General features: G+C 61.7%; 4 protein-coding genes across 4 annotated transcripts; 2 read left to right on the top strand and 2 right to left on the bottom strand.

Annotated features, from left to right (window-relative positions):
- Positions 1 to 110: 110 nt before the first annotated feature.
- ITGA10 (integrin subunit alpha 10) lies at positions 111 to 6136 on the bottom strand. Its single transcript, XM_064638242.1, is given in 16 exon segments — positions 111 to 245; positions 337 to 540; positions 1125 to 1268; positions 1348 to 1496; positions 1873 to 2017; positions 2118 to 2191; positions 2286 to 2310; positions 2312 to 2452; positions 2617 to 2767; positions 3346 to 3494; positions 4119 to 4246; positions 4330 to 4444; positions 4533 to 4612; positions 4718 to 4815; positions 5279 to 5390; positions 6038 to 6136. Coding segments are annotated over 16 exon segments (1902 nt in total). The 5' UTR covers positions 6090 to 6136.
- A 3165-nt stretch (positions 6137 to 9301) lies between these two features.
- PEX11B (peroxisomal biogenesis factor 11 beta) lies at positions 9302 to 12871 on the bottom strand. Its single transcript, XM_064638466.1, has 4 exons — positions 12719 to 12871; positions 12438 to 12550; positions 11553 to 11754; positions 9302 to 10883 (listed from the first exon to the last, which is right to left on the bottom strand). Exons 1-4 carry the CDS (start codon positions 12772 to 12774, stop codon positions 10514 to 10516), a joined length of 741 nt encoding a protein of 246 aa, XP_064494536.1. The 5' UTR covers positions 12775 to 12871; the 3' UTR covers positions 9302 to 10513.
- A 433-nt stretch (positions 12872 to 13304) lies between these two features.
- Positions 13305 to 19862, top strand: LIX1L (limb and CNS expressed 1 like). The gene is made up of 6 exons (XM_064638467.1): positions 13305 to 13596; positions 15570 to 15733; positions 16431 to 16571; positions 17226 to 17321; positions 17940 to 18017; positions 18100 to 19862. Exons 1-6 carry the CDS (start codon positions 13320 to 13322, stop codon positions 18340 to 18342), a joined length of 999 nt encoding a protein of 332 aa, XP_064494537.1. The 5' UTR covers positions 13305 to 13319; the 3' UTR covers positions 18343 to 19862.
- A 681-nt stretch (positions 19863 to 20543) lies between these two features.
- RBM8A (RNA binding motif protein 8A) lies at positions 20544 to 24197 on the top strand. The gene is made up of 6 exons (XM_064638470.1): positions 20544 to 20672; positions 21394 to 21453; positions 21573 to 21650; positions 22335 to 22471; positions 23431 to 23567; positions 23796 to 24197. The coding sequence occupies exons 1-6, from the start codon at positions 20606 to 20608 to the stop codon at positions 23839 to 23841; spliced, it is 525 nt and encodes a 174-aa protein (XP_064494540.1). The 5' UTR covers positions 20544 to 20605; the 3' UTR covers positions 23842 to 24197.
- The last annotated feature ends 454 nt before the right edge of the window (positions 24198 to 24651 follow it).

Here is a 24651-nt window from a genome sequence, read left to right as displayed (position 1 = left end):
GAGGTGTCCCTGTCTCCCCAAATGTCCCCACCCCCCTTCACGACCCTGTCCCCCCTTCATGACCCTGTCCCCGGGCTGCCCCTGTCCCCTCCCCTGCCCCCCCCCCGGACTCACCGCAGCACCACGGCCGCCCCCTGCGCCCCCACGGCCACGTCCACCAGCCCGTCCCCGTCCATGTCCATCCGTCCGTCCACGCTGACCCCGAAATAGCGGAGGTTCCATCCCAGCGCCGCCGCCTCGATGCGCTGGGAACGAAGCGTTTTGCGGGCAGCGCTTCCCTCCCCCACCCCCCCGAGCCCCTCCCGGCCCCTCCCGGCGCTCCCGGCGCCGTCTCACCTGCTTGTGCCGGGGCACGAGGGTGCCCGGGGCGCCGTGGAACACGTAGAGGGCCCCGCGGTGCCCGTCCTCCAGCGGGGCACCCACCACGGCGCCCGCCAGCCCGTCCTGCCCCAGGTCCGGCACCGCGCCCAGCGCGGAGCCGAACCGCGAGTCCTGCGGCCTCGCCTCGGGGTGCAGCGACCCTGCGGGGCTCAGGCGGCCCTGGGGGGGGCGCGGGGAGGGCCCTCGGTACCCCCTCCCCAAATCCCGCTGTGTTCCTCCCCTCAATTCCCCCAAACTCCCCTGACCTCTCCGTTCCCCAATCCCTGCATCCCTGCAGTCCCTCTGCATCCCGCTGGTCCCCCCAATCCCCTGCACTCCCCTGCAGCCCCCCGATCCCGCTGTGTTCCCCGATCCCTCTGCATCCCGCTGGTCCCCCCCCCCCAGTCCCCTGCATTCCCCCTGCAGCCCCCAGAACCCCCCCAATCCCACTGTGTCCCCCAATGCCACCGCATCCCACTGATCCCCCCCGATCCCCTGCACCCCCAGACCCCTGCCCGCCCCCCCAGCCCCTCACCTGCCCCCCACGGCACAGGTACCCCCCCAGCCGCCCCCCCAGCCCCTCATGGCACAGGTACCCCTCCCACCCTCACCTGCCCCCCACGGCACAGGTACCCCTCCCACCCACCCCCTCAGCCCCTGACCTGCCCCCCCCACCCTCCCCACTCACTACAGATCCTCCCTCCCTCCCCTGCCCCCCCGAAGCCCCTCCGCAGCCCCCCAGCCCCTGCGGTGCCCCCCCTGACCTGCCCCACGCGGTACAGGTAAACCTTCCCCGCCTCCCTGCTCTGGCCCCCCAGGTAGGTGGGCGCTGCCACCAGCAGCAGGTCGGTGGCCCCGTCCCCTTCCAGGTCCAGGGCCAGCACCTCGCTGCCGAAGTAGGAGCCGATCTGGGGGGGTGCAGAAGGGCTGTGAGGCCACGGGGGGGGACGAACGCCACCCCCCCTCGGCCCCTCTGCCTCCCCTCACCTGCTCCCCCATCAGCGTCTGGGTCACTGTCACGGTGCCCGCGGGGTCCAGCTGGAAGAGGAGGACTTTTCCTTTGTGCTGGAATCGGGGGGCTCCGGCCACCAACAGGCGCTGCCCCCCTGGGAGCCGCAGCGAGGACACCGAGTAACCTGGGAGGGGGCAGCAGGGTCAGCCCTGGGCACACGGGACCCCTGGTGTGTTCCCGGGGCACCCTAAATATCAGGATCACGGATATCTGGATCACGAGCATCTCAGCATCCCGAATATCCGTTACATGGAGTGTCCCCACTTCACCCCGTGTCTCCGGCACGTGGAGTGTTCCCGTTTCATCCCACGGCCAGGACATGGACCATCCCTGGCTCACCCCCCATCCCTGGGGACACGGAGAATCCCACGTGCCCCCCCCCCCCCAGATCTCTGGGACACGGAACATCCCTGGTTCATCTCAGACCTCGAGAATATGGAGTATTCCTGGTTCACCCCGCCCATCCCTCTGGATCCCCCATCCCTGGGGACCCCCCGTACCGAGATACGCTGCGTGGTTCTTCAGCTCCAGCGGGAATTCCCCCTGGAATGCTTCCCGGGGTGGGATGATGCGCCCGCGCCGGCTCTCCTCCAGCACGCCCCCCTCCCAGTCGTAGGCTCCCACCATTCCAAAGAGGATCCCGTCCTGCCGGGATGGGAGGGACGTGTCACCGTAACCCCCCCTAAGGCCACCATCCCCTCCCAGGACACTCAGCAGGGGCTGATGGGCTCCCTGGCGGGATCACCTCGAGGAGGTGGATGGAGAAGCCGATCTGGGACATCTCCAGCTCGAAGGCGCTCTCGTTGTCCTCACGGGTGCCTGACCGCGGGAGGGAGGGGACGCTGTTCCTCCAGCTGCGCGCTTCCAGCCGGAATTCCCATCCCTTCCCGACCTCCCGGCCCCAGTGCGGCACCTTCGAGGCTGAAAATCCGATCTCCCCAGCGCGTCCACGATGTCGTTGAGAGCGGCCTCGTCGGTGACGTTGAAGAAGTACTTCTCGTCGGGATCGCTGGCGATGAACTTGATCTCCCGGATGAAATCCTCGGGATCCTGCTGCCGCCGCAGGTAGTGCCCCAGGACCTGCGGGAGGGCCGGGGGTCGGCGGGACTCCTCCCTCCCGGGGTGGAGGGGACACGGGGACGGGGGTCAGCGGGACTCCTCCCTCCCGGGACGGGGGGGACACGGGGACGGGGGTAGCGGGACACTCCCCCCGGGGTGGAGGGGGCCACGGGGCCGGGGCTCACGGCGATGGCGTAGCGGGTGATGTTGCGCTTCTCGCACTCTGCCAGCGCCGCCGGCAGCTCCTCCCCGTCGTGGGACTCCCCGTCCGTCACCACCAGCAGCAGCCGCGCAGCCCCCGAGCGCCCGCCCCGCTCGGCGCTGAAGGACTCGGCGCTGCCGGAACGAACGGGGCCGTCAGCACGAGCCCCGTCCTAATCCTGCTCCCGGTCCCCACCCTGCTCCCAACCCGAACCCCGATCTCAACCCCAACCCTGAGCCAGATCCCAGTCCCAACCCTGACCCGAATCCCAACCCTGACCCGAATCCCAACCCTGGCCCCAATCTCAACCCTCACCCAAACCCTGACTCGATCCTAACCCTGATACCGATTCCAATACTGACCCCAGTTCTAAGACAAACCCTGACTTGCTTCCAACCCTGTTCCCGACCTCAACCCCAACCCTGATCCACACCCCAGTCCCAGTCCTGACCCCGATCCCAACCCTCATCCAAACCCTGACTTGATCCTAGCCCTGATACCTATTCCAACACTGATCCCAATCCCAAAATTAATCCCAACCCTGACCCTACCCCCAGTCCTGACCCAAACCCCAACCCCTATCGCGATCCGAATGACGACACCAGTCCAACCCTGACCACAATCCCCACCCTGATCCCAATCCCAATCCCAACCCTGACCTCAGCCCTGCCCCCAATCCCGCCCCCGTTCCCGTTCCCTCCCCGGAGCCCACCAGGCCTGCCGGATGGCCATGGCCGTGCGCGTCTCCCTCCCCTCCTGCCGCGTCAGGTTCCGGGCGGCCTCGAGCAGGGCCTGGGCCGTGGGGTGCTGCCCCAGCGCCCACTCCTGCACCACCTCCTCCCCGTACTGCAGCACCCCCACCTGAAACGGGGGGGGTCAGAGCCAGCGGGACCCCCAAATCCACAGGGAACCCACAGAAATCCCTGGGGAACCCCCAAATCCACAGGGACCCCTCAAATCCCCGGGGTGCTGCCCCAGCGCCCACTCCTGCACCACCCGCTCCCTGTACTGCAGCACCCCCACCTGAAACGGGGAGGGTCAGAGCCAGTGGGACCCCCAAATCCACAGGAGACCCCTGCCCCCAAATCCCATAGGACCCCCTAATCCCTGGCAAAGGGCACCCTTGGCCCCCTCCAAAACTACCACCAGACAGCACCACCCCAGGGGTGGCATCACCCTGGGGACAATGACATCACCCCAGGGTGGCACCACCCCAGGGGTGGCATCACCCTGGGGACAATGACATCACTCCAGGGTGGCATCTCTACAGGGGTGGTGTCACCTTGGGGACAATGGTGTCACTCTAGGGGTGGCATCACCCTGAGGGTGGTACCTATCATCACTACCACCCCAGGGACAACAGCATAGCCCTGGGGACAATCACCTTGCCCCGGGCACAACAATGCCCTGGGCACACCATTATAGCCCGGGGAACGCTGTCCCAGCCTTGGGGACACCACGGTGGCCCCGGTGCCACCCCCTGACCTGAGTCTGCCCGGGGCCGATGAAGAAGCGCCCCAGGATGTTCCCGAGGAAATCCTGCACCTCCTCCCAGGGGTAGATGCTGTTGGAGCCGTCCAGCACCAGAACGATGTCCATGTAGGTGGAGCAGCCTGGTAGAGGGACACAGTGACACCCGGGTGGCACCTCCCACTCCGTCCCAGTCCATCCCAGTCCGTCCCAGCGCCCCACTCACGCTGTGCCGTGGGCGCGACCGTCTCCACGAGCCGCAGCTCCTCGTCCAGGCGGACGCAGCGGCCGGAGCTGAACACGGAGGTGCCGCATTCCTGGGACCAAAGCGGGGCACACGCCTGGCGGGGAAGCGGGGAGGTGACAAGGGCGACACAGCAGCGGGTGACATCCCGCCCCGGTTTCCCCCCGCGGACGCTCCGTGCTCACCACGAACCCGCCGTCCTTGGAGCCCACCAGGGTCATCCCGAGGTGTCCGGCGCTGCCGCGGAGCCACGGCGCTGTGTCCCCTCGGGGACACGGGGACAGAGACGGGGTCAGCACCGTGGGGACACCTTCCCCCCCCCGAGACCCCCCCGCGGTCACAGCCACCCCACCTCCCCCCTCCCCAATACCGAGGTTGGCCTTGGCGCAGGAGGAGTTTTGGGGTCCCACGCCGCACTTGTAGACGTCGCCTTGACCGTCCCCATCCCACGGGGCCCCCACCAGCAGCCTGGGGGGACGCGGGGGGGACACGAGGACACGGTCGCAAAGAGGGACACGGCGGGGGGGTCGCAAAGAGTGACACGGGGAGGGAACACCGGGAGGGGACACGGGGAGGGGACACGGGGAGGGGACACGGGGAGGGGACACGGGGTCCCCCCCGTCCCGCTCTGACCCCGCCAGCACGTTTTGGGGGCACCGCGCCAGGTCCTGCCGCCCCCGCTTCCGTCTGCCTGTCTGTCTGTCTGTCTGTCCGGCCGCCCGGCCGTGGCTGCTCCGGCCGCCCTGCCCGCCTCAGCTTCCCCTTCCTCACCTCAGCCCCCCCATTTCCCTCCCTCCGTTCCCCCCTTTCCTGCCTCAGTTTCCCCGTCTCCACCTCCCCTTCCCCGCGGGCTGTCGGGGGGGGGGGGGGTGTGGGCGCTTCTTGAGCCCCCCTGCCCGTGTCCCTCCCCCTCCTCACGCGGGTCACTCACCCCCTGTCGCCGTCGTCCCCCCATTGCAGCACCCGGTACCCGAACTGGGACTCGGGGGGGCCCCGGAACACCCGCGGGTTCTCCACGTCGATGTTGAACCCCGCGCAGAGCCCTGGAGGGGGGGACGGGGGGGTCCTGAGGGGGGTGGGGGGCACACACGGACCTTCCCCACCCAGCGGCACCCGGGGGGGATGATCGGGGTGCCCGGTGTGGGGGAATTCTCTCCCCCACGGACAGACCCCCAGCCCCCCAAATTAATCCCCCCGTGCCTCAGTTTCCCCCCGCGGTGGGGAGTGGGGGGGTCCCTGCTGAAGCGGGGGGGGTTCAACCGGCCCTGACCCCCCCCTGTGTTGGGACTGGAAACCCCCGGGGGGGGGTTTTGTCTTTCCTTTTTTTTTTCCCCCTCAGAAATGTAAAGATTTTCCATCAAAGTCGGCTTTTAGTTCCTCTTGCGGGTTCTCCTTCCCACCCTCACCCGCCCCAAATCCAGGGGGATTTCGAGGGTACCCTCCCTCCAAAAAAAAGTAAAAAAACCCCCAAAACATATTGGGATGACTAAAACCCGGCGGTTTTACCCCAAATTCCCCACCCCCGGACATCCATCGCGGGGGGGGCGAACCGCGCTTGGCTGCGCTCGGGTTAATGAGCACCCGGCTCCGCGCCCTCCCCCCGCCTCCAGCAGCCCCCAAACCCCCTCGATTTCACCCCAAAACACCCCGAAACACCCCGAAACTGCGCAATTTGGGGGGGGTCTGTTACCTGGGAGCAGGAGCAGCGCCGGGAGCACCCCCTGGCCCCCCACCCCCCACATGGCCGTGCCGCAGCTCAAAGGTGACTCCGGCTCCAGCCGGGACAAAATCCCGGTTTTTTTCCTTTTTTTTTTTTTTTTTTCTCTCTTTTTTTAATATTTTTTTCCCTCCTCCTTCATCTTCAATTGGCTGCTAAAAATAAATGTGGTTTTGGGGCGGGGGGGGCGGGGGGCAAAGAGTTCGGGGAAAAAAAACAGGCGAAGTGGTAAAAACACGAGGAAAAAGGGGAGCGGGAAGGAGGAGGGCGCGGGATTTTGGAGACGGGGGGCACTAGGAGGGGATTTTACCCTTTTCCTGGAAAAATGAGGTGGGAAAAGGGTGCCCCCTTGTCCCCCAAGGACTGACCCACCCGGAGGTGGCCGCGACACCTGGACCTTCCCCATGGGGACCGGGATGGGGGGAGTTGGGATAAGGGCGCTCAGGGATCTCTGGCGGGGTTTGGGTGGGACCTGGCTGGATTTTGGGGTGGATTTAGGTGGATTTCGGGTTGCCACGTCCTCCGGATGACACCGCCACCTCCCGGACACCGTCCAGGCTCCTTTCCGAGGAGGAGGAGACAGGATGACCGCGGTGTGTCCCCCCCCATCCCACCCCACCCGCCGCTCCTGGCGCTGCCCCGGGCGCGCGCGAGACCCCCCAAAACTCCAAGGAGTTGTTGGAAGAGCCGCGGGTGCCCCGGCAGCGGCAGGTTTGGGGCTGGAAGGCGCCCGGGGAGACGCCGTTGTGTATTCCCGGATCCAGAGCTGCGCCATCCCGGCGGAGTCGCCCGCCGGGATCTCCCTCCCGGAGTTTGTTGTAGGAGAGGTCGAGGCCGTGGAGGGTTTTTGGGGAGCCCGGGGGGCACCTGGGGCAGCTCCAGATCCATTCCCGGGATCCGCCTGGCACGGGATCCCCCCCACCACCTCCCGAGAGCACCAGGGACACCTCAGGGGCGGGAAGGGGGATCCAGGCAGCCTCTGGAGGAGAGGGGGGTCAGTGGTGCTGAGGGGATCCCAATCCCATCCCCAGGAAGCCCCGGGATCCATCCCCCGGCTGGCACCTGGATCTGGCAGGATGAGGACAGGGAAATCCTCCCTTGGGGATTGGATTCCAGGGGGGAATTATCGGGGGCTGGCTCCTGTGGGAATGGGGGATTTGATCCCAGGGGATTGAGGTCTGGACCCCTGTGGGATCCAGGGGATTGGATCCTGGGGGATTGGGGTCTCAGATCCTGTGGGGGTTGGGGGTGGAATCCTGGAAATTGGATCCCCAAGGGACTAAGGACTGGATCCAGGGACTGGGATCTGGATCCTCTGGGGGGAGAGGTTGGATTCCATGGGGATCAGGGACTGGATCCTGACTGGAGGATCGGGAGGATTGGAATAGGATTGAGGATGAGATCCTGAGAGGACTGGGGACAGGATTCCTGGGAGATCAGGGACTCCCAGACCACAGTGGGGGATTGAATCCCAGGGATCAGAGACCAGATCCTGGGGACTGGATCCCAGGGATCAGCAAAGGGATCAGGCAGGACACACATGATGTGATGGGATCCCTGGGGATCAGGAAGAGTATCCTTGGGGAATTGGGGACTGGATCAGGAAGGTCAGGGCCAAATTCCAGGGGTCTCCCCTACCAGATCCAGGGTGCCAGAGGGGGGGGCCCAAACTCCCCAGGGTGCTACTGATCAGATCCCATAGGATCTGGGATAGCAGATCCTGTGGAATTCAGGCCACCAGATCCCTGCAGGCCCAGTCCAGCCCAAACATCCACCCAAACCTTCCTCTTCCTCTTTCTCCCGATGGGAAGGGGGGACTCCCCAGGCCCAGCCCCCTCCTTGGCTCCTCGCTGAGATTTTTTTTGGGTGGGTTTGGGGAAAAAAAAATTAAAAAAAAAAGAGGGAAAAAAATTCAAACTCCGGGATTTTGGGACAGAGGGAAACTTGTGCTGGGCTGTGGGACGGGGCTGGAATTTTCAGGGAAGGGAAAAAAAAACAGGAAACGAGGAGAAAAACGGACAAAGGGCGACTGTGCGGCCACGGACTGGACCCCCCCCACCAGGTAGGGCCCCCCCTGTCATGGGGGACACCGAGGGAAAAACGGGAATTGTGGGGATGGGGCCAGGGAGGGACCTGGGGGCTGGACTGGGGGGTCGGGGGGCCCGGGGGGCACCTGGGAAGGGCCCCCCCCCACCTTTCCCAGCACCACCAGAGAGGGAATCTCGGCCTCGTTGATCCTCTTCCCGCTCCAGATGGACTCCAACATCTGCTGGAGAACACAGGCAGGGGGGAAATGAGAGAAATTGGGAAAAAGGGGGGGAAATGAGGGCCAGGAGTGGGAAAAGAGGGATAAAACAGGGGTTGGAATTGGGAAGTGGGATAGAACAGAGATCAGAGTGGGGGAAACGGGGATAAAGTGAGTCAGAGCGGGGAGAAATGGGGTAAAACTGCTTTGAGTTGGGAAAAATGGGATAAAACAGGGTTCAGGATTGGGACAACAGACACAAACTGTTCAGAATTGGGAAAAAGGGGGTAACCCTGAGTCTGTTCCAAGGGATTTAAGGGCCTGTGAGGGAATTCTGGGTGGATTCAGAGGCTCTGGACTCACCTGGAGGCCGCGCTGGAGCTGCTGCAGCTGCAGGGGAGCCTCATCCCACTTCGTATCCTCTCTCCTTCCCAATGCCCAAACACCACTGGACACCCCAAATCCCACCCCAAAAATCCCCTCGGCCCCCCCTCACCCCACGTGGCCCCCCTGGGGTGCAGTGAGTTGGTCTGGGCTCAGCTGGGGCAGGAATGGCAACTGAGGAGGGATGGGATGGAGAGGATGGGATGGGTGGGATGGAAAGGATGGGATGGGTGGGGGTGGGATGGAGAGGGATAGAATGGGATGGAGAGGATGGGATGGGTGGGGTGGGATAGGATGGGATGGGTGGGATGGGATGAAGAGGATGGGATGGGTGGGATGGGATGAAGAGGATAGATGGGTGGGGTGGGATGAGATGGGATGGGATGGGACAAGGAAGGGACTGGGATCCTCCCCCCAACCCCCCTTTCCCCCTGGAAATGGCAGGAATGAGCCCCCCCAATTCCAGTGGGGGATCCCAGCCCAGTGCTCCCAGTCCAGCCCAGTGCTCCCAGTCCAGCCCAGTGCTCCCAGTCCAGCATTCCCAGCCCATCCCAGTGTCCTGCATCCACGTTCCCCCAGATCCCAGGACAGAGGGAGCGGGAGGCTGCTGGGCTTTAATAATTTAATTAGTTCATTAATTACACCGACACCGCGGGATCTGCTGGAGCGAATCCCGCCCGTCCAACTCCCCCTGGGATAAACACAGCTCTGAGACCCTCAATCCCTGGTTTTCCCCAGGAAAAAAAGCCCAGGAGCGGGCGGAGTTTGGGTACGGAGCTCCCAAAAAACCCTCCCAAAGGATGTTCCTGCTGTCCCAGGGATGGATCCAAGGACATCCCACCTCTGGAATTAACTAATTCCCAGCTCCCGGTGTGGTTCAGTAACAGGATATCACAGCTGGCTCAGGGCCACAGGAGTGTGATCTGGTGTCACAAAATCCAGGGAAAACGGGAGAATCCGGGGCTGCTGGGAGCAGGGAATCCCAGCCCTACCCCTGTTATCCCAAATACCACCCCAGAGTGGGATATCTGGGAAGGGAAGGACAGCCAAGGCGGGTCCAGGCAGAGGGAGGGAGGGGGATCCCCAGGATTCAGCTGCTCCCCAGTGGCTGGGAAGCACCAGGAAGCACCCAGGATTCCCTCTCTGTCGGGAATGTGGGAGTGACCCCTCCCCAGCCCGGCACAACCTGTTCCAGTCCCTTCTTCCCCCCAGGATTGCAGGGAAGGTGCAGGAGAGCAAATTCCTGCCTGGATTTCACCCCCCCAAATCCATGGATTTACGCCTGATGCCCACGTGCATCCAAAATCCTTCCCGCTCCCCTCACCCTGCCCTCAGATTTCTTAAAAAGCAGGAAAAATGTCCAGATAGGGGTTGGATAAACCAGCTGGCACCAGGATGGTCCCAATCCCGCGGCTTCACCCCCTCAAAATCCATGAGAAGAGCCCCCAGTGATCCACGTTTTCCAGCCCCAAATATTCCCCCTTGGAAAAGGGGGGATGTTGAACCCCTAAAACGGCCGGAAAAGTTGCCAGGAAGAACCAAACTTCAGGAGACGAGGCCCCTGCGGGATCCGACGCCAGATTCCCTCCATCTCCTCCCATCCCCTGGCTGGAAAAACGGCTGGAAAAGTCAATGGGACGAAACAAATTTCGGGAGCCGAGGTCCCCGCGGGATCCAACGCCGGGTTCCCTCCACCTCGTGGCTCCAAGGAGTCGGGAACGACGGGAATGGGATGAGCCAGTCGGCTCCAGAGGCGTCCCAGCCGCTGGGATCAACCCCCAAGATTCCCAGCTATCCCGAGGAAGCTCCTGGGATAATAACTACGGCTTCAGCTTGAGCCAGGGGTGGAGGATGGTGAGGATGGAGAGCACGGAGGAGGTGAGGCCGCACAATCCCACCAATCCCGGGCTGCTCCGGCACAGCCCCAGCTTTTCCAGCGGGATCACCAGGTCGCAGGCATTCCGGAGCAGGTCCAGCAGCAGCGGGGGGTTGTCCCGGAGCACCTGGAGCAGGAGCCGGAGCTGGAGCTGCAGCTGGAGCCGGAGCCGCTGGGTCCCGCCGTCGGCCCGCAGCTGGGGCCGGTTTTCCGGGCTCTTCCCGCGCTTCCCGGCCGCCTCCGCGCGCTCCAGCAGCACCCGGATCTCGTAGGCGTCCCGGCTCAGGTTCACCACCAGGGCAAACAGGTAATACCTGGGAAAAACAGGGAGCAGGGATGGCCCAGCGGGAAGCAGCAGCGGGAGGAGACTCCGGCTGCTCCAAACGGAACGGCAGGAGCTGTTCTCCCAAGGGAATTCCATTCCCTGCCCTCACTCGGGAATTCCACTGCCTGCTCTCCCTCAGGACGCCCATTCCCTGACCTCCTTCAGGAATTCCAGCACTTGCTCTCCCCACAGGAGTCCCATTCCCTGCTCTCCCCAGGGGGAAATCCCATTCCCTGCTCTCCCTTTGAGAATCCCATTCCTTGTTCTTCCTTGGGAATATCTTCAAGAATCCCATTCCCTGCTCTCCCTTGGAAATCCTATTCCCTTCAAGAATCCCATTCCCTTCAAGAACCCCATTCCCTGCTCTCTCTTGGGGACCTCACTGACAGCCCTCCAGTCACTCCAGTCTGTCTTCTCTCTTGGGAATCCCATCCTCTTTGAGAATCCCATTCCCTGCTCTTCCTTGGGAATCCCATTCCCTGCTCTCCCTCAGGAATCCCATTCCCTGCTCTCCCTCAGGAATCCCATCCCCTTCAAGAACCCCATTCCCAGCTCTCCCTTGGGAATCCCCCCCTCCCCATCCACCTGGCAGATCCGTGAAGGCTTTTCCACCCTCACTTCCACGAATTCCGCCCCCTCCCAGATCCCAGCCTCTCACCTGAAGGCCCTCTGGCTCCACTTGTGGCTGTCGAGGCTGGGCAGGATCCCGCTCTTCCCGGCCCACAGGACGTTGTCGCAGGCGAGGAAGAGGGCGCGGTTCAGGTGGGACAGGGTGAGGCAGAACCTCAGCACGGGGTCGGGGAGGTGCAGCGAGCGCTGGGCCCCCCCCAGGGCCTCGGCCGAGCCCCCCAGGCGCAGCACTGGGGGAGGGACACGGGGTGGGGGGGTCACCGAGGGGTGGGGGGGGATGCCCAAAGCCCCTCTGTCCCTCCTGGAGCCCCCCAGTCCCTTTTAGAGCTCCCCATCCCACCCAGAGCCCCCTGTCCACTCTCAGAGCCCCCTGTCCCTCTTTAGAGCCCCCCCTGTCCACCCCCAGAGCCCCCTGTAGCCCTTTAGAGCCCCCCCTCCACACCTAGAGCCCCCTTTCCCCCCTCCAGAGCCCCCCATCCCCCTTTAGAGCTCTCCATCCCCTCCAAGCCCCCCCGTCCACCCCAGAGCCTTCTGTCCCCCCAGAGTCCCTCGTCCCCCTTTAGAGCTCCCTGTCCACCCCCAGACCCCCCCATCCCTCCCAGAGCCCCCTGTCCCCCTTTAGATCCCCTCTGACCCTCCCCAGACCTGATCGCCCCCCTTTAGAGCTCTCTGTCTCCCCCCCAAACTCCCCCTCGCCCCCAGAGCCCCCTGTCCACCCCCAGAGCCCCCTGTAGCCCTTTAGAGCCCCCTGTCCCCCCCTCGTCACCCCCTGTCCCCCCCCGACCACCCCCAGAGCCCCCTGTCCACCCTCAGACCCCCCCATCCCCCTTTAGAGCCCCCTGTCCGCCCAGAGCTCCCTCTGACCCACCCCAGACCCCCCTGCCCCCCTCCCCCGAGTGTCCCCCCCGCTCACATTTGCGGCCCAGGCTCAGATGAGCCTCCAGCTGCTGGAGGCGGTTCAGGGTCCCGGAGCTGGTCCCGGAGTTCAGTGCGGCCCCGGCCAGGGTACAGGCGTACTGGGCGGCCCTGGGGGGACACGGGGGGCGTCAGGGGAGGGGTACCGGGGCACCGGGGACACCCTCCCGCGGTCCCCGAGGCCTCCGGGACCGCCCTGCCCAGGCTGCCCACGGACCCCCCCGGCACGGCCCCCCTGCCCCGGCCCCGCCGCCCGCTCCCGCTGAGCCGAGGCCGCACCTGAGGAGGCGCTCCCGGGCCTGGCTCTGGGCGCTGAAGCGCACCCAGGCCTCCATGGCGGGGCCGGACCGATCCCGATCCCGATCCCAATCCCGATCCCAGTCCCGGTCCCAGCGCAGCGTCACGTCCGGGAGCCGCCGCGGCTCGTTCCTATTGGCTGTCCCCTTCCCGCCCCTTCCCACCAAAACACGGCCCGTGAATGGGCGCACGCACGGCAACCTCCGCCCCTTAAATCTGTGTCGAAGCGTTTGGTTGGTTCGTTTTGCCATTAATCGCCTCTCCTGACCAATGAGAGCGTGGCTGTCATTCCTAGACCCGCTACAGCCGCTGTTTTGCGCTCTGCGCGCTTTGATTCGCTTTTCCCCTGTCATTCTAATAAACTCCGCCGCGCGATTGGACAGACGTCCGTTTATCCCCGCCCCCCTCCCCGACCGCACACCGTTATTTGTGTCGGGGTGCGCCAACCCCGCCCCCCACGGGCCGCGCCCCGCTCTGTGATTGGCTCGCCGCCGCTTTTCCCGCCCCCCACGCCCCGCTGCGGCGCTCCCATTGGCCGGGCGGGCGGTGAGTGACAGGCGGGCGCGGGGCAGGCGGCGCGGCGATGGAGGCGGTGCGGGCGCAGCGGCTGCAGCCCGGGGTGGGCGCGGGGCCTCGCGGGGCCCGGCCCGGCCTCCCCGGGGCCCCCGCGCCGCCGGGGCTGGGGCCGGCAGCGGCGCCGGGGCTCGGAGCGGGGCTGGGGCTGCCGCCGCCGCCGCCCCCGCTGGGTTTGCAGGGCCCCCCCGGCGCCGGGGCCGGGGCCGGGCCGCCCGCGGTGCTGCGGGAGGCGGTGGAGGCCGTGGTGCGGAGCTTCGCCAAGCACACGCAGGGCTACGGCCGCGGTGAGCGGGACCGGGGGAAGCGGGGCAGGGGGAGATCTGCCCTTGGCCCCTTTTTCCACTTCCTCACCCCTTTTCCTTATTTCCCTGTCCCTTTTCCCTGTTTCCATGATCCATTTCCTTCATTCCTCGCCCCCTTTTCCTTATTTCCATGCCCTCTTCCTTCTCTCCGCGCCCGATTTCCTTCCTTCCATTCCCCTTTTTCTTATTTCCATGTCCCTTTCCTCATTTCCGTGTCCCTTTTCCTTATTTCCATGTCCCTCTTCCTTGTCTCCATGCCTGATTTCCTTCCCTCCTCACCCCTTTTCCGCCCTTCCTCACTCCTTTTCCTTACTTCCATGTCCCTTTTCATCATTTCCATGTCCCTCCTCCTTCTCTCCATGCCCCATTTCCTTCCTTCCTCACCCCCTTTTCCTTCCGATTTCCTTCCTTCCATGCCCCTTTTCTGCCCTTCCTCAGCCCTTTTTCTCATTTCCATGTCCCTTTTCCTTATTTCCATGTCCCTTTTCCCTATTTCCATGCTCCATTTCCTTCCTTGCAGGCAATTTCTTGGCTTGTGGGGTTTTTAAGGATTCACCATTCCTCCTCCATGAGCAATTAGGGTTCTTCCCTTCATCCTGATGCCAGGACACAATTAAAGCCCCCTTTTTCCATGGAAAGCAGCTCCCTGGGCAATCCATGCCATTCCCAGTGGCTGCAGTTCTCTTGGGATACTCCCCACAGGCTGTATCCATGGAAAATCCATTTTCCTGGGGGTTGGGAGAGGCTGTCAGGGGGTGCTCCAAGGATTGCATCAGGCCGATCCCCACGTGCCAGAGGGGGGGTTGGATGTTCCTTTGGATTTAAAAACATAACAAGAAAAAGGGAAGAGGCGACAAAAAGGGGATATTCCTGCTGCTGGGATGGAAAGAATCCGTCATCCCGCCCCCAAGGAGCCACTTGGGGATGATTTTGGGCTCCCGCTGCCTCCGGAAGCTCCGCTGCGCTTCCAAAGGGTGAGGCCTTGGCAGGCAGCGGGATCAGCGGCTCCAGAGCCATGTGGAAGCATTTATTCCACTGGATTTCACGTGGATCTGTGCCGGCAGGATCCGGGCCGGCGCTCCAGAGGGATAAACAGGGTGGATTGACGGTCGGGAGCAGCGAATCCGAAGGGTGAGGCCAACAGGAGCTGCCCCACCTCGGATCATAAATCCATGGATCTCCTCCCCAAAGAGTCCTTCAGTGAGCAGGAGATGTCCCTGATTCTACATGGAATCATGGAATTAGGGAATGGTTTGGGTTGGAAGGGGCCTTAAACTTTCTTCCATGGAAGTTTAATCCAGAGAGACTCCTTTGGGATCGCCTGGCTTCCAGTCTGGGATGAGGTGGGAAAGACTCAGAGGAGCAGTGGTGAGGGAGAGCAGAGGGCAGGCTTTTCCAACAGCTCCCTGTCCCAGAGGGGAATTTGCTGGGACTGGGAGCACAGGACGCTCCAAGGTTCATTTTCCTTGCTAAAATCTGGAATCTCTTCCCATGGATTCGTCCCCTGAGGTCTGTGACCCTCCCACTGTCCGTTTCCCTGCTCTGACACCCCCCTCCATGGCACCTCCACAGCCTTTTCCAAGCCCTCTCCTGCCATCTTTCCCCTCAATTTCTTGGGAGAAGGGAATTCTCTAGGAATGTTTTCACTCCTCGGCGCTGACGCGACAGAGCTGATGGATTCCAGCTGGGAATTTCCAGTGGGTTGGGGGTGACCCCTGAGTGATCCAGTGGGGTGGGGGGACCTCCACAGCCTTTTCCAAGCCCTCTCCTGCCCTCTCTCCCCTCAATTTCTTGGGAGGAGAAGGGACTTCCATAGCACCGTGTTCATCCCGACGTGCCCCAGACCGATGGATTCCAAGGCCGATGGATCCCGGCCCATCTCCCGCGGGCTGGGGGTGATCCCAGAGTGATCCAGCGGGGTGATGGGGGGGTCATTCCCGGTTTTTCCCCGGCAGTGAACGTGGTGGAGGCCCTGCAGGAGTTCTGGCAGATGAAGGCGTCGCGCGGGGCCGACCTTCGCCACGGGGCGCTGGTGCTCTACGAGATGGTGCCCGCCGGGAGCCCCCCCTACGTGTGCTACGTCACCCTGCCCGGGGGCAGCTGCTTCGGCAGCTTCCAGGTATTCCCAAATATTCCCTGGGCTGGGTGTTCTCCCGCTCACCAACCCCTTCCCAAATATTGGCTGCGTTCCAAATTCCTTCCCGTCCTTCCTCTTGGTTGGAAAAATGGATCCAAAAGAAACAGTCCCAGCAGCCACAGGGTCATGCCCACCCAGAATCCTGGTCTTTGGGAGGAGTTTGGGAATGGTTTGGGTTGGAGGTCATTAATTACTTGACGGGCGGTTTCGACGGAGCTGATGGATTCCAGCTGGGAATCCCCTGTTTCCAGCAGGATATGGGTGATCCCTGAGGGATCCAGCGGGGTGGGGGGAACCTCCACAGCCTTTTCCAAGCCCTCTCCTGCCATCTTTCCCCTCAATTTCTTGGGAGGAGAAGGGACTTCCATAGGAACGTGTTCACTCCTCAGTGCTGATGCGATGGAGCTGATGGATTCCAACTGGGAATTTTCAGCGGGATGGGGGCGATCCCAGAGGGATCCAGTGGGTTGGGGGGACCTCCACAGCCTTTTCCAAGCCCTCTCCTGCCATCTTTCCCCTCAATTCCTTGGGAGGAGGAGGCACTTCCCCGGGAACGGGCGGTTTTGAACCCCTCGCGCCGCCTCCTAATTCCACCCCCACCCTCCCAACCGCCATTCCCGGTGGCCCCGAGGGGGTGTTGGGATCCCGGGAATGCCGTGACAGTGTCCATGTGTCCCAGTTCTGTCCCACCAAGGCCGAGGCGCGGCGCAGCGCGGCCAAGATCGCGCTGATGAACTCCGTGTTCAACGAGCACCCGTCGCGCCGCATCACCGACGACTTCATCGAGAAGAGCGTCTCTGAGGCCCTGGCGTCCTTCAACGTAAGGATGGGCACGGAAAAACCCCGGGAAAAGTACCCCCCAAACCCTGGGATCAGAGGCAGGTTTTGTGGAGTTGTCATATTTAAACTGAGACAGGAGTATTCCGAGTTTAGGTGCGTTTTGAGTTCCCGTTTTCCTGCTCCGGAGAGCCCAAGCGCTGGCGCTCCAGGGTGGGATGAGGAGGCCGAGGTGTGGAATTTTCCAGCCTTGGTTGGTACATCCACTGGTTTCCCTGAAACCAAAGATTTTCCAGGGATTTTGGATTCTATCCCTGGGAGCTTTGCGCTCTCCCTTCCCTGCCCCGATTATCCCGGAGGGAATTCTTGCCGTGTAACCTGTGGCTGCTCCGTGGTCTCCGGGGTGTTGTGAGAGCTTTGGAATTGCTGCAGGAAAAATTCTGTTCTCAGGGGTGTTGTCCAGGGATTCCTTGCTCCAGGAGAGCCACATTTATCCTGATGCTATCCCAGATTTATCCAGGGAGAGCCGGAGTGGCTGGTGCTGCATGAGCAAGGCTGGACTGGCTGGATAAGGATGTCACAGCCCTGTGCTGGCACCAGGCTCTCCTGAATCCCACTGGGAATTCCTGGAGCAGGGACAGTGCAGCAGGAGTGGCACTGGCGGGAATGGCAGCTCCTGTCTGGAATGTCTCTGCAGGGCAACCGGGAGGAGGCGGATAATCCCAACACCGGGATCGGGGCGTTCCGCTTCATGCTGGAGTCCAACAAGGGAAAATCCATGCTGGAGTTCCAGGTACTGTTCCCAGTTTTTCCCTGGCTCTGCTCTAGGGTTTGGATCCAGCTTTGGAACGTGGCTGTGTTTGGGATTCCGTACTTTTCCTGAAGCCAACCCCGCTCCTGGCTCCTTTCCCTGGAGTGGGAGGGGCTGAGGTGTTTCTGTTCAGGGTCCTGTTTACACACAGAGACTCTGGGATGAATATTCCCAGCTCCAACTGGCTTTGGGAAGCCTGACAGGTCCCAGTTTTTAAGCAGAATCTGTGTGTCCTGGAGGGAGAAATGGCTGGAAAACCTGGAATTGTCCCCGGTGCTGCCGGTGCTTCAGCTTGGAGAGGCTTATCCCCAACTCCCCAGGGCACAGGGGGCATTGGAGGCTCCACCTCCATCGTAATCCAGATAAATCAGGGAATTTTGCCCCAGTGTCCTGCTCCTGGTGGTGCCTTTAGCTCAATCCACATCCCAGGAAGCTGCCCCACCTCTGGAAGTGCCCCAGGCCGGGTTGGACGGAGCCACCTGGGCGGCTGTTCCGTGTCCCTCCCTTGCTCCCGATGATCCATAAGGTCCCTCTCCCACCCCGCCCCATCCCACCATTCCACGATCCCGCTCCCATCCTGCCTCCCTTTTCCCTTCCCAGGAGCTGATGACGGTTTTCCAGCTGCTGCACTGGAACGGGAGCCTGAAGGCCATGCGGGAGCGGCAGTGCTCGCGCCAGGTGAGTCCGGAGCCGCTCCGGGAACGCCATCCCGCCGCTCCTTCCCGGCCCTGATCCCACCCCCGCATCCCATTCCCACCAGGAAGTCCTGGCTCACTATTCCCACCGCGCCCTGGACGATGACATCCGGAACCAGATGGCCCTGGACTGGGTGAACCGGGAGCAGAGCGTCCCGGGCGCCCTTTCCCGGGAGCTGGCGGCCACGGAGCGGGAGCTGGACGAGGCCCGGCTGGCCGGGAAGGAGCTGCGCTTCCATAAGGAGAAGAAGGACATCCTGCTGCTGGCGGCTGGCCAGTTGGGATCCGGCCACTCCGCCGGCTGCTGAGTCCCGGGATCCGGCCCCAGGATCCCTTCCGGAGCTCCCGGCCCCCCTTCCCGAATCCCGGCCCGTTTGCACATTGGAAAGAAATGTAGGGAAAAAGCTCCTGGGTGGATTTTAACCGCTTCATCCCGGTTTTTAGAGGTGCTCCTCGGTCTCCTTGTTCCCTAGAGAATCTCTTATTCCCTCGAGAACTACTTGTTCCCTATGGATCTCCTTATTCCCTAGGGAATTCTTTGTTCCCTACAGGATTCTTTCTGTCCCTTGTTTTTGGGGTTAAAAACGCAGGTTTTGGCCCCTCCACTCTCCATCAGTACTGGAGCGGGCAGGATTCCGTGGGATCCAGCTTTTCCTCTGGAAAAGCACTTTGGATCTGATGCTTGGCTCCTTCCTCCTGGAGCAGAAAGGGATCAATTGGTGAGCTCCTTAATTAAATCCCAAAGGATCGTGACGTGCTGTATCCAAAGGGATTGAAAACTGGGATCTGGGATTAAATCTGGGATCAGCTCGCAGCATCCCAGCCCTGAGCTCAGCAGGATCTGCAGTTCCCCCTGGAACTGTCCTGTCCGTGGCCAAACATCAGCCTTGGCTTTTCCATGGAAGGTTGGAAAAGCCTTGGAAGAGTTTGGGAATGAGGGAGGGATCTGCACTAATCATTCCCTTCCCCTTGTATCCATATCCATGTGGAATTTAGATGATATTTAGCTTTACAAAACCCTTTTATGGCATGGGATTGTTCAAACAGCTCCCAAGGAAACGGCAGTTTACCCCTGGAAATTCTCACCTCACTCCCCCTTTCTCCACCAGACCAGGAATACAAACAAAATTCCAAGCCAGAATTCCTTTTTCACGCCAGCTTGGAGCTTTTCCCACTTCTTATCCCCACGAACCCTTCAGGGTGCCATTATTCCCACCCTCTCACCCCCTTCCTCCCTCTGCCTGAGCGCAGGATATTCCAGCAATAATCATTGTTTTGGGATAAGATTGGAATAATTCCATGATCCGTAGGTATCCTGCTTTTATATCCACATCCTGACGAGCCTGTTTTGGGGGTTCTATATTTTTTATACTTTCACAACACTATTAATGTTTGATGTCGCTGGAAATGGGATTAAAAAGGCCTGGGGGGTGGGTGAGGAGTGTTCTTGAAATGTTGGAAAAATCCAGACCTGGAACTTGGATTTAGGGATCACGTGGAGTTAATCCTGTGATTTATTCCCCTGATTCCCCACGAGAGGAAATTCCTGAAGCTCCTCCCAGCACTTCCAGTGGCTTCAGTGCTCCAGCTCCCAGCAAATGGATCCAGGTGAATTTTGGGGGAAAAAGAAAAAAAAAAAAAGGGAAAAAGTGCTGGTTTGGGGGCTCCAGATCCCCTCGGAAGGTGCTAAAACAAACAAATCCAGGTTTCCTCAGTATGGAATGGGGGTTGTGCTCCCTGTTGAAATGATGGAATGATGCAGATCCAGCGGGACAAACCCTGGGGTGGATTTTATACAATAAAATCAGTGATTTTTTTTTTGGGGTAACTTTGGTGCTTTTGCTCATTCTCTGCGACCGAGTCGTGCCCAACCTCCACATTAAACCAGAAATGTTGTTCTCTGAAAGTTGCCATTTTTGGCTGTTTTTCCTCTTAAACCTGTAATTAGTTTGGCATCGTAAAATAAGGGTGAAGGAAGCAAAGAAGAGCTGGAGGAAGTCAACCAAATGAATTGTGCGCTTCAAAAGGCACAATTCGGTAGGATTTGCTTTGCTGAGGATTAAATTCAATAAAAAAAAAATTGTTTTAGTGGAGAATAATACCAAGTTATCTTTTAATTAGTGATAGATGTGGTGGGTAAAGACAATCAGAGGAGGGTCAGAGGTCAAAATTAATCCGAGGATGAAGGAGGATGGGTTTTGGGGAGGCAACTTGGAACGTAGCAATGGATAAACACCCAAAGAAACTGTATTTCGGGGAGCATGGCTGGCGAGTGATTCCCCGCGGTCCCGTCACGAGGAATTAAAGGAGTGTTTCAGCCAAAGGACACTTTGGGTGTGATTTTTTTGGTTTCAGACACTTCCACCACAAACCCTTCCCAACATGGCGGCGTTTTCTGCCCCCTTCCCACTCAGGTGACCTTCCCAACATGGCGGCGCTTCTCGCCCCTTCCCATCAGGTGACCTTCCCAACATGGCGACGTTTCCCGGCGCCTCCTCGCCCTTCCCAAGATGGCGCCGCCCCATTTCCGCTTCCCGCCCTCCCGCCCATGGCGGCGCATCCGGAGCCAACATGGCGGACGTGCTGGATCTCCATGAGGCGGGCGGGGAGGATTTCGCTATGGACGAGGACGGGGATGGTGAGCGCGGGGCTGGGGCTGCTCCTCCGGGCCCAGAGACGCCCCGGCGACCGGTCCGGCCGGGCTCCGGCCCGGGGGAGCCGCTCCCGCCGCGCCCCCAAAATCCCGGGTCGGCTCCCCCAGCCCCGCCGGCCTGAGGGACGGACCGGGCCCAGGGGGGTCATTCCTGGACTGGGAGGGAGGGTCCTGCAGGCCTGGGGGGTCTTATTGCTCCCAGGGGGGTCCTGTTGTTTTCAGGGGGGTTCTGCCCATCCCAGGGGGGATCCTGTAGTTGCCAGGGCGGGTCCTATAGTTCCCAAGGGAATCTTATAGTTCCAGGGGGGATCCTGTCGCTCCCAGGGGGGTCCTGTCGCTCCCAGGGGGGTCCTGCCCATCCCAGGGAGTCATTCCCAGCACGGTGGGAGATCCTGCCTTTCATTGGGATAGGTCGTGCTTGTCCCATGGGGATCACGGGGTCATTCCTGGCCCACCGGGGTCATTCCCAGCTCTGGGGGAAGGGGGTCCTGTCCGGCCCGGTGGGGTCATTCCCATCATGGGCCTTTCCTGGGGGTGGTCCCTGCCTGTTGCCTGTACCAGGGGGGTTCTTCCCAGCCCGGGGGGTCATTCCCAGCCCAAGGGGGTCATTCCCAGCCACGACTGGGGGGGGTCCCTGCCCATCTGGGGGGGTCCTGCTCCCCCTGACTCCATGATATACCCCCCAATTCCCACCTCCTCCCCCCAGAGAGCATCCACAAGCTGAAGGAAAAGGCCAAGAAGCGGAAGGGCCGCGGCTTCGGTTCAGGTGAGGCCCCAAAAACCCTTCCCTGGCAGCCTGGGGTTGGGGGGTGGGTGACACCCCACCCCGTGCCACAGTGGGGGGTTGAGGGGCCCCGTTATCCCATCGTGTTCCCTCTTTTCCAGAGGAAGGATCCCGGGCCCGGGTGCGGGAGGATTATGACAGCGTGGAGCAGGACGGGGATGAACCAGGACCTCAGAGATGTGAGGGGGGACACGGGGGACATGGGGGGGACACTGGGGACATGGGGGGGACATTGGGGACATGGGGGAGACATGGGACATGGGGGAGGCATGGGGGGGACATGGCGGGGACATGATGGACACAGTGAGTCCAGAGCTCCAGGTCAGGGCTCAGCCCTGCTGGGATAATCCTTTTTCCAACTGCCCCCGTCATTCCCAGGATTTATTTTGGGGCAAACCCCAAATCTCAAACTCAGGGGCTCCGTATCCCCTTCCCAAGGGTGGGAATGGGGGAGATTTGGGGGGGACACCACTTCTTGGGGACCTCAGAGCCTCTCAGTGTCACAGGGACACCTTCCCTGTGGGAGGGAAGGGGAATGAGGGATTGGGGGGTCCTGGGCTCCGATTTGGGATGAGCCTTTCCCCCCTTCCCAGGATTTATGGACTCTGGGGCTCCATCTCCCCTTGTCAGCCGTGGAATTTGGGGGACACACCTTTTCTTAGGGACACTTCTCAGTGGGAAGGAGGAGGAATAGGGAGGGATTCCTGAGCTCCAGGTCAGGACTCCCCCCCTCAATTCCCAGGATTGATTTTGGCTCAACCCCCAAATCTTGGCCTCAGGAGCTCCACAATCCCTCGCTGAGGGTGGGATTCCTGGGGGGATCCCCCTTTCCCAGCCCTGTGACTCTCTTTTTTCCCCCCCAGCTGTGGAGGGCTGGATCCTGTTCGTGACGGGGGTGCACGAGGAGGCCACGGAGGAGGACGTGCACGATCGCTTTGCTGAGTTTGGGGAGATCAAGAACATCCACCTGAACCTGGACCGGCGCACGGGATACCTCAAGGTGCCCTGGGGGGCTCAGGGTTAGGACTGGGAGGGGTTTGGGGGGGACCCTCCAGCTCCATTTTGGCTTGTGGGAGGGTTGAATTGACCCAGTGGAGTCTGGGCTCGGAGGTCCTCTGGGATCACCCCAAAAGCGAGCTGATTTTTAGGGTCGCAGGGGGACTGTGCACCCCAAAAGTGACTGATCTGGGGGGCTTTGCACCCTAAAACTGAGCTGGTTGGTGGGTTTGGGGGGTCCCTGCCCCCTAGACCTGAGCCGGGGATTCCCACCGTGCCCAGGCTCGTTCCCAGTGTCATTCCCATTCCAGATCCCAGTCCCAGAGTGTCAGGGGGTCCCTGTACCCTAAACCTGAGCTGGGGCTTCCCACCATGCCTGGGCTGATTCCCATTCCAATTCCAGGTCCCAATCCCAGGGTGTCAGGGGGTCCCTGCCCCCCAGACCTGGGCCAGGGGTTCCAGCTGTGCCTGGGCTCATTCCCAGTGCCATTCCCATTCCAGATCCCAATCCCAGGATGTCGGGGGGTCCCTGCACCTCAAACCTGATCTGGGGGTTGCCACCATGCCCGGGCTCCTTCCCATTGCCAGTCCCAGGGTGTCAGGGGGTCCCTGCCCCCCAAACCTGAGCTGGGGGTTCCTGCCGTGCCCAGGCTCATTCCCAGTGCCATTCCCATTCCAGATCCCAATCCCAGGGTGTTGAGGGGTCCCTGCACCTCAAACCTGAGCCAGGGGTTCCTGCCCTGCCCAGGCTGATTCCCAGTGCCATTCCCATTCCAGATCCCAATCCCAGGGTGTTGGGGAGTCCCTACCCCCCAAACCTGAGCTAGAGGTTCCTGCTGTGCCCAGGCTCCTTCCCATTCCCATTCCCAGGGTGTCAGGGGGTCCCTGCCCCCAAACCTGAACCAGGGATTCCTGGGTTCATTCCCAGTGCCATTCCCAACGCCATTCCCGATCCCTCCCCAGGGCTACACGCTGGTGGAGTACGAGACGTACAAGGAGGCGCAGGCGGCCATGGAGGGGCTGAACGGGCAGGAGCTCATGGGGCAGCCGGTCAGCGTCGACTGGTGCTTCGTCAGGGGCCCCCCCAAGGGCAAGCGGAGGTGAGGGACGGGAATTCCGGGAGCTGGGAGCGGGAGGGACCTCCGGGAGCATCGGAACCCCCCACTGTGGGGAACAGGGGCCATTCCGTGTGCCATCATGGGGAGGGACTGGGGTTAAAATAAGGATAAATGTGCCAAAATGCTTTCTCTCCCCTTGATCCCCTTTTCCCTCATCCTGTTTTTCTCTTTGCCTTTTCCCTTTCCTCCCACCTATTCCCTGTTTTCCAGGGGTGGGCGCCGGAGGAGCCGCAGTCCGGACCGGCGCCGCCGGTGATGGATCCAGGATTCCACCTGTCCATGTTCCGAGTCCAAACTGGGCGAAACTGGGAAAACTGGGGGGGGGGTTTGGACACAGGTCTGAGGAGCCAAACCGGCTCCATCCCTTGGGAAATCGGGGGGTTGCAGAATTTTATTGTTTTCAGAGGACAAACATGAGGGGAGCAGCAGCAGCCCCCGAGGGTTAGGGGGTGTTTCCCTCGGGTTTGGGGGGGATCCCTCCCAGCCCCCCATCCCAGCACATCCCAGGAGTTTTTTCCCTACCCCAGGCAAACGTTCCCTTGATCTCCCGTGGGATTTATCCCACTGGGAAACCCTTATTTTCTGTTAAATAACAGTTTTTGTGTAAATTTGGCTTCTTGTTCTTTGTCCTTCATTAAACCACCCCCAGCCCCTTTCCCTAAAATCCCTCCCCGTGCCAGCTGCTGGATCCCCGGGGATCCCTCCCAGCCTGGCAGGAGACTTGGGCCTTGGAAAAGCCTTTTTTTCCCCCTTAAAACTTGGCATTGGGAAGTGACAGCTTTGGGGGGCAACCCAGCGGTCTCCCTGTGTCCAGCTGTTCCCCCCTCCAGATGTGCCAGTCCCCAAACCCCCCAGATGTGCCCCCCCCTCCACACTCGGAGCCGCTGAGCTGCAGGGGGGCCTTTATTGAAGGACACCACCCCCCAAAAACGGGGACCCCCCCCGGGAAGGGGGGCCGGGGGGGTGGGGAGCTGTGCAGACCCCCAGCTGTGGGTTTAAGGGGAAAAGCTGCCGGGAGGATGAGGAGGGAGCAGGAGGAAGATGCAGGGAAAAGCCACTGACTCCC

The sequence above is a fragment of the Pseudopipra pipra genome, chromosome 29, assembly GCF_036250125.1.
Source record: "Pseudopipra pipra isolate bDixPip1 chromosome 29, bDixPip1.hap1, whole genome shotgun sequence".
NCBI classification, from domain to species: domain Eukaryota; kingdom Metazoa; phylum Chordata; class Aves; order Passeriformes; family Pipridae; genus Pseudopipra; species Pseudopipra pipra.
The sequence above is the reverse complement of the archived record's forward strand: the minus strand, read 5'-3'. Positions and strand labels throughout refer to the sequence as shown.

Bases quoted from the DNA above. Each gene is read 5' to 3' on its own strand.
- PEX11B (XM_064638466.1), bottom strand. From the start codon at position 12,774: ATGGAGGCCTGGGTGCGCTTCAGCGCCCAGAGCCAGGCCCGGGAGCGC. The intron at 12,551-12,718 runs GTGCGGCCTCGG...GTGTCCCCCCAG, and splicing joins GCCCGGGAGCGCCTCCTCAG to GGCCGCCCAGTACGCCTGTA. The intron at 11,755-12,437 runs GTGAGCGGGGGG...TCCCTCCCCCAG, and splicing joins TCTGAGCCTGGGCCGCAAAT to TGCTGCGCCTGGGGGGCTCG.
- LIX1L (XM_064638467.1), top strand. From the start codon at position 13,320: ATGGAGGCGGTGCGGGCGCAGCGGCTGCAGCCCGGGGTGGGCGCGGGG. The intron at 16,572-17,225 runs GTAAGGATGGGC...ATGTCTCTGCAG, and splicing joins AGGCCCTGGCGTCCTTCAAC to GGCAACCGGGAGGAGGCGGA. The intron at 17,322-17,939 runs GTACTGTTCCCA...TTCCCTTCCCAG, and splicing joins AATCCATGCTGGAGTTCCAG to GAGCTGATGACGGTTTTCCA.
- RBM8A (XM_064638470.1), top strand. From the start codon at position 20,606: ATGGCGGACGTGCTGGATCTCCATGAGGCGGGCGGGGAGGATTTCGCT. The intron at 22,472-23,430 runs GTGCCCTGGGGG...ATCCCTCCCCAG, and splicing joins GGCGCACGGGATACCTCAAG to GGCTACACGCTGGTGGAGTA. The intron at 23,568-23,795 runs GTGAGGGACGGG...CCTGTTTTCCAG, and splicing joins CCCCCCAAGGGCAAGCGGAG to GGGTGGGCGCCGGAGGAGCC.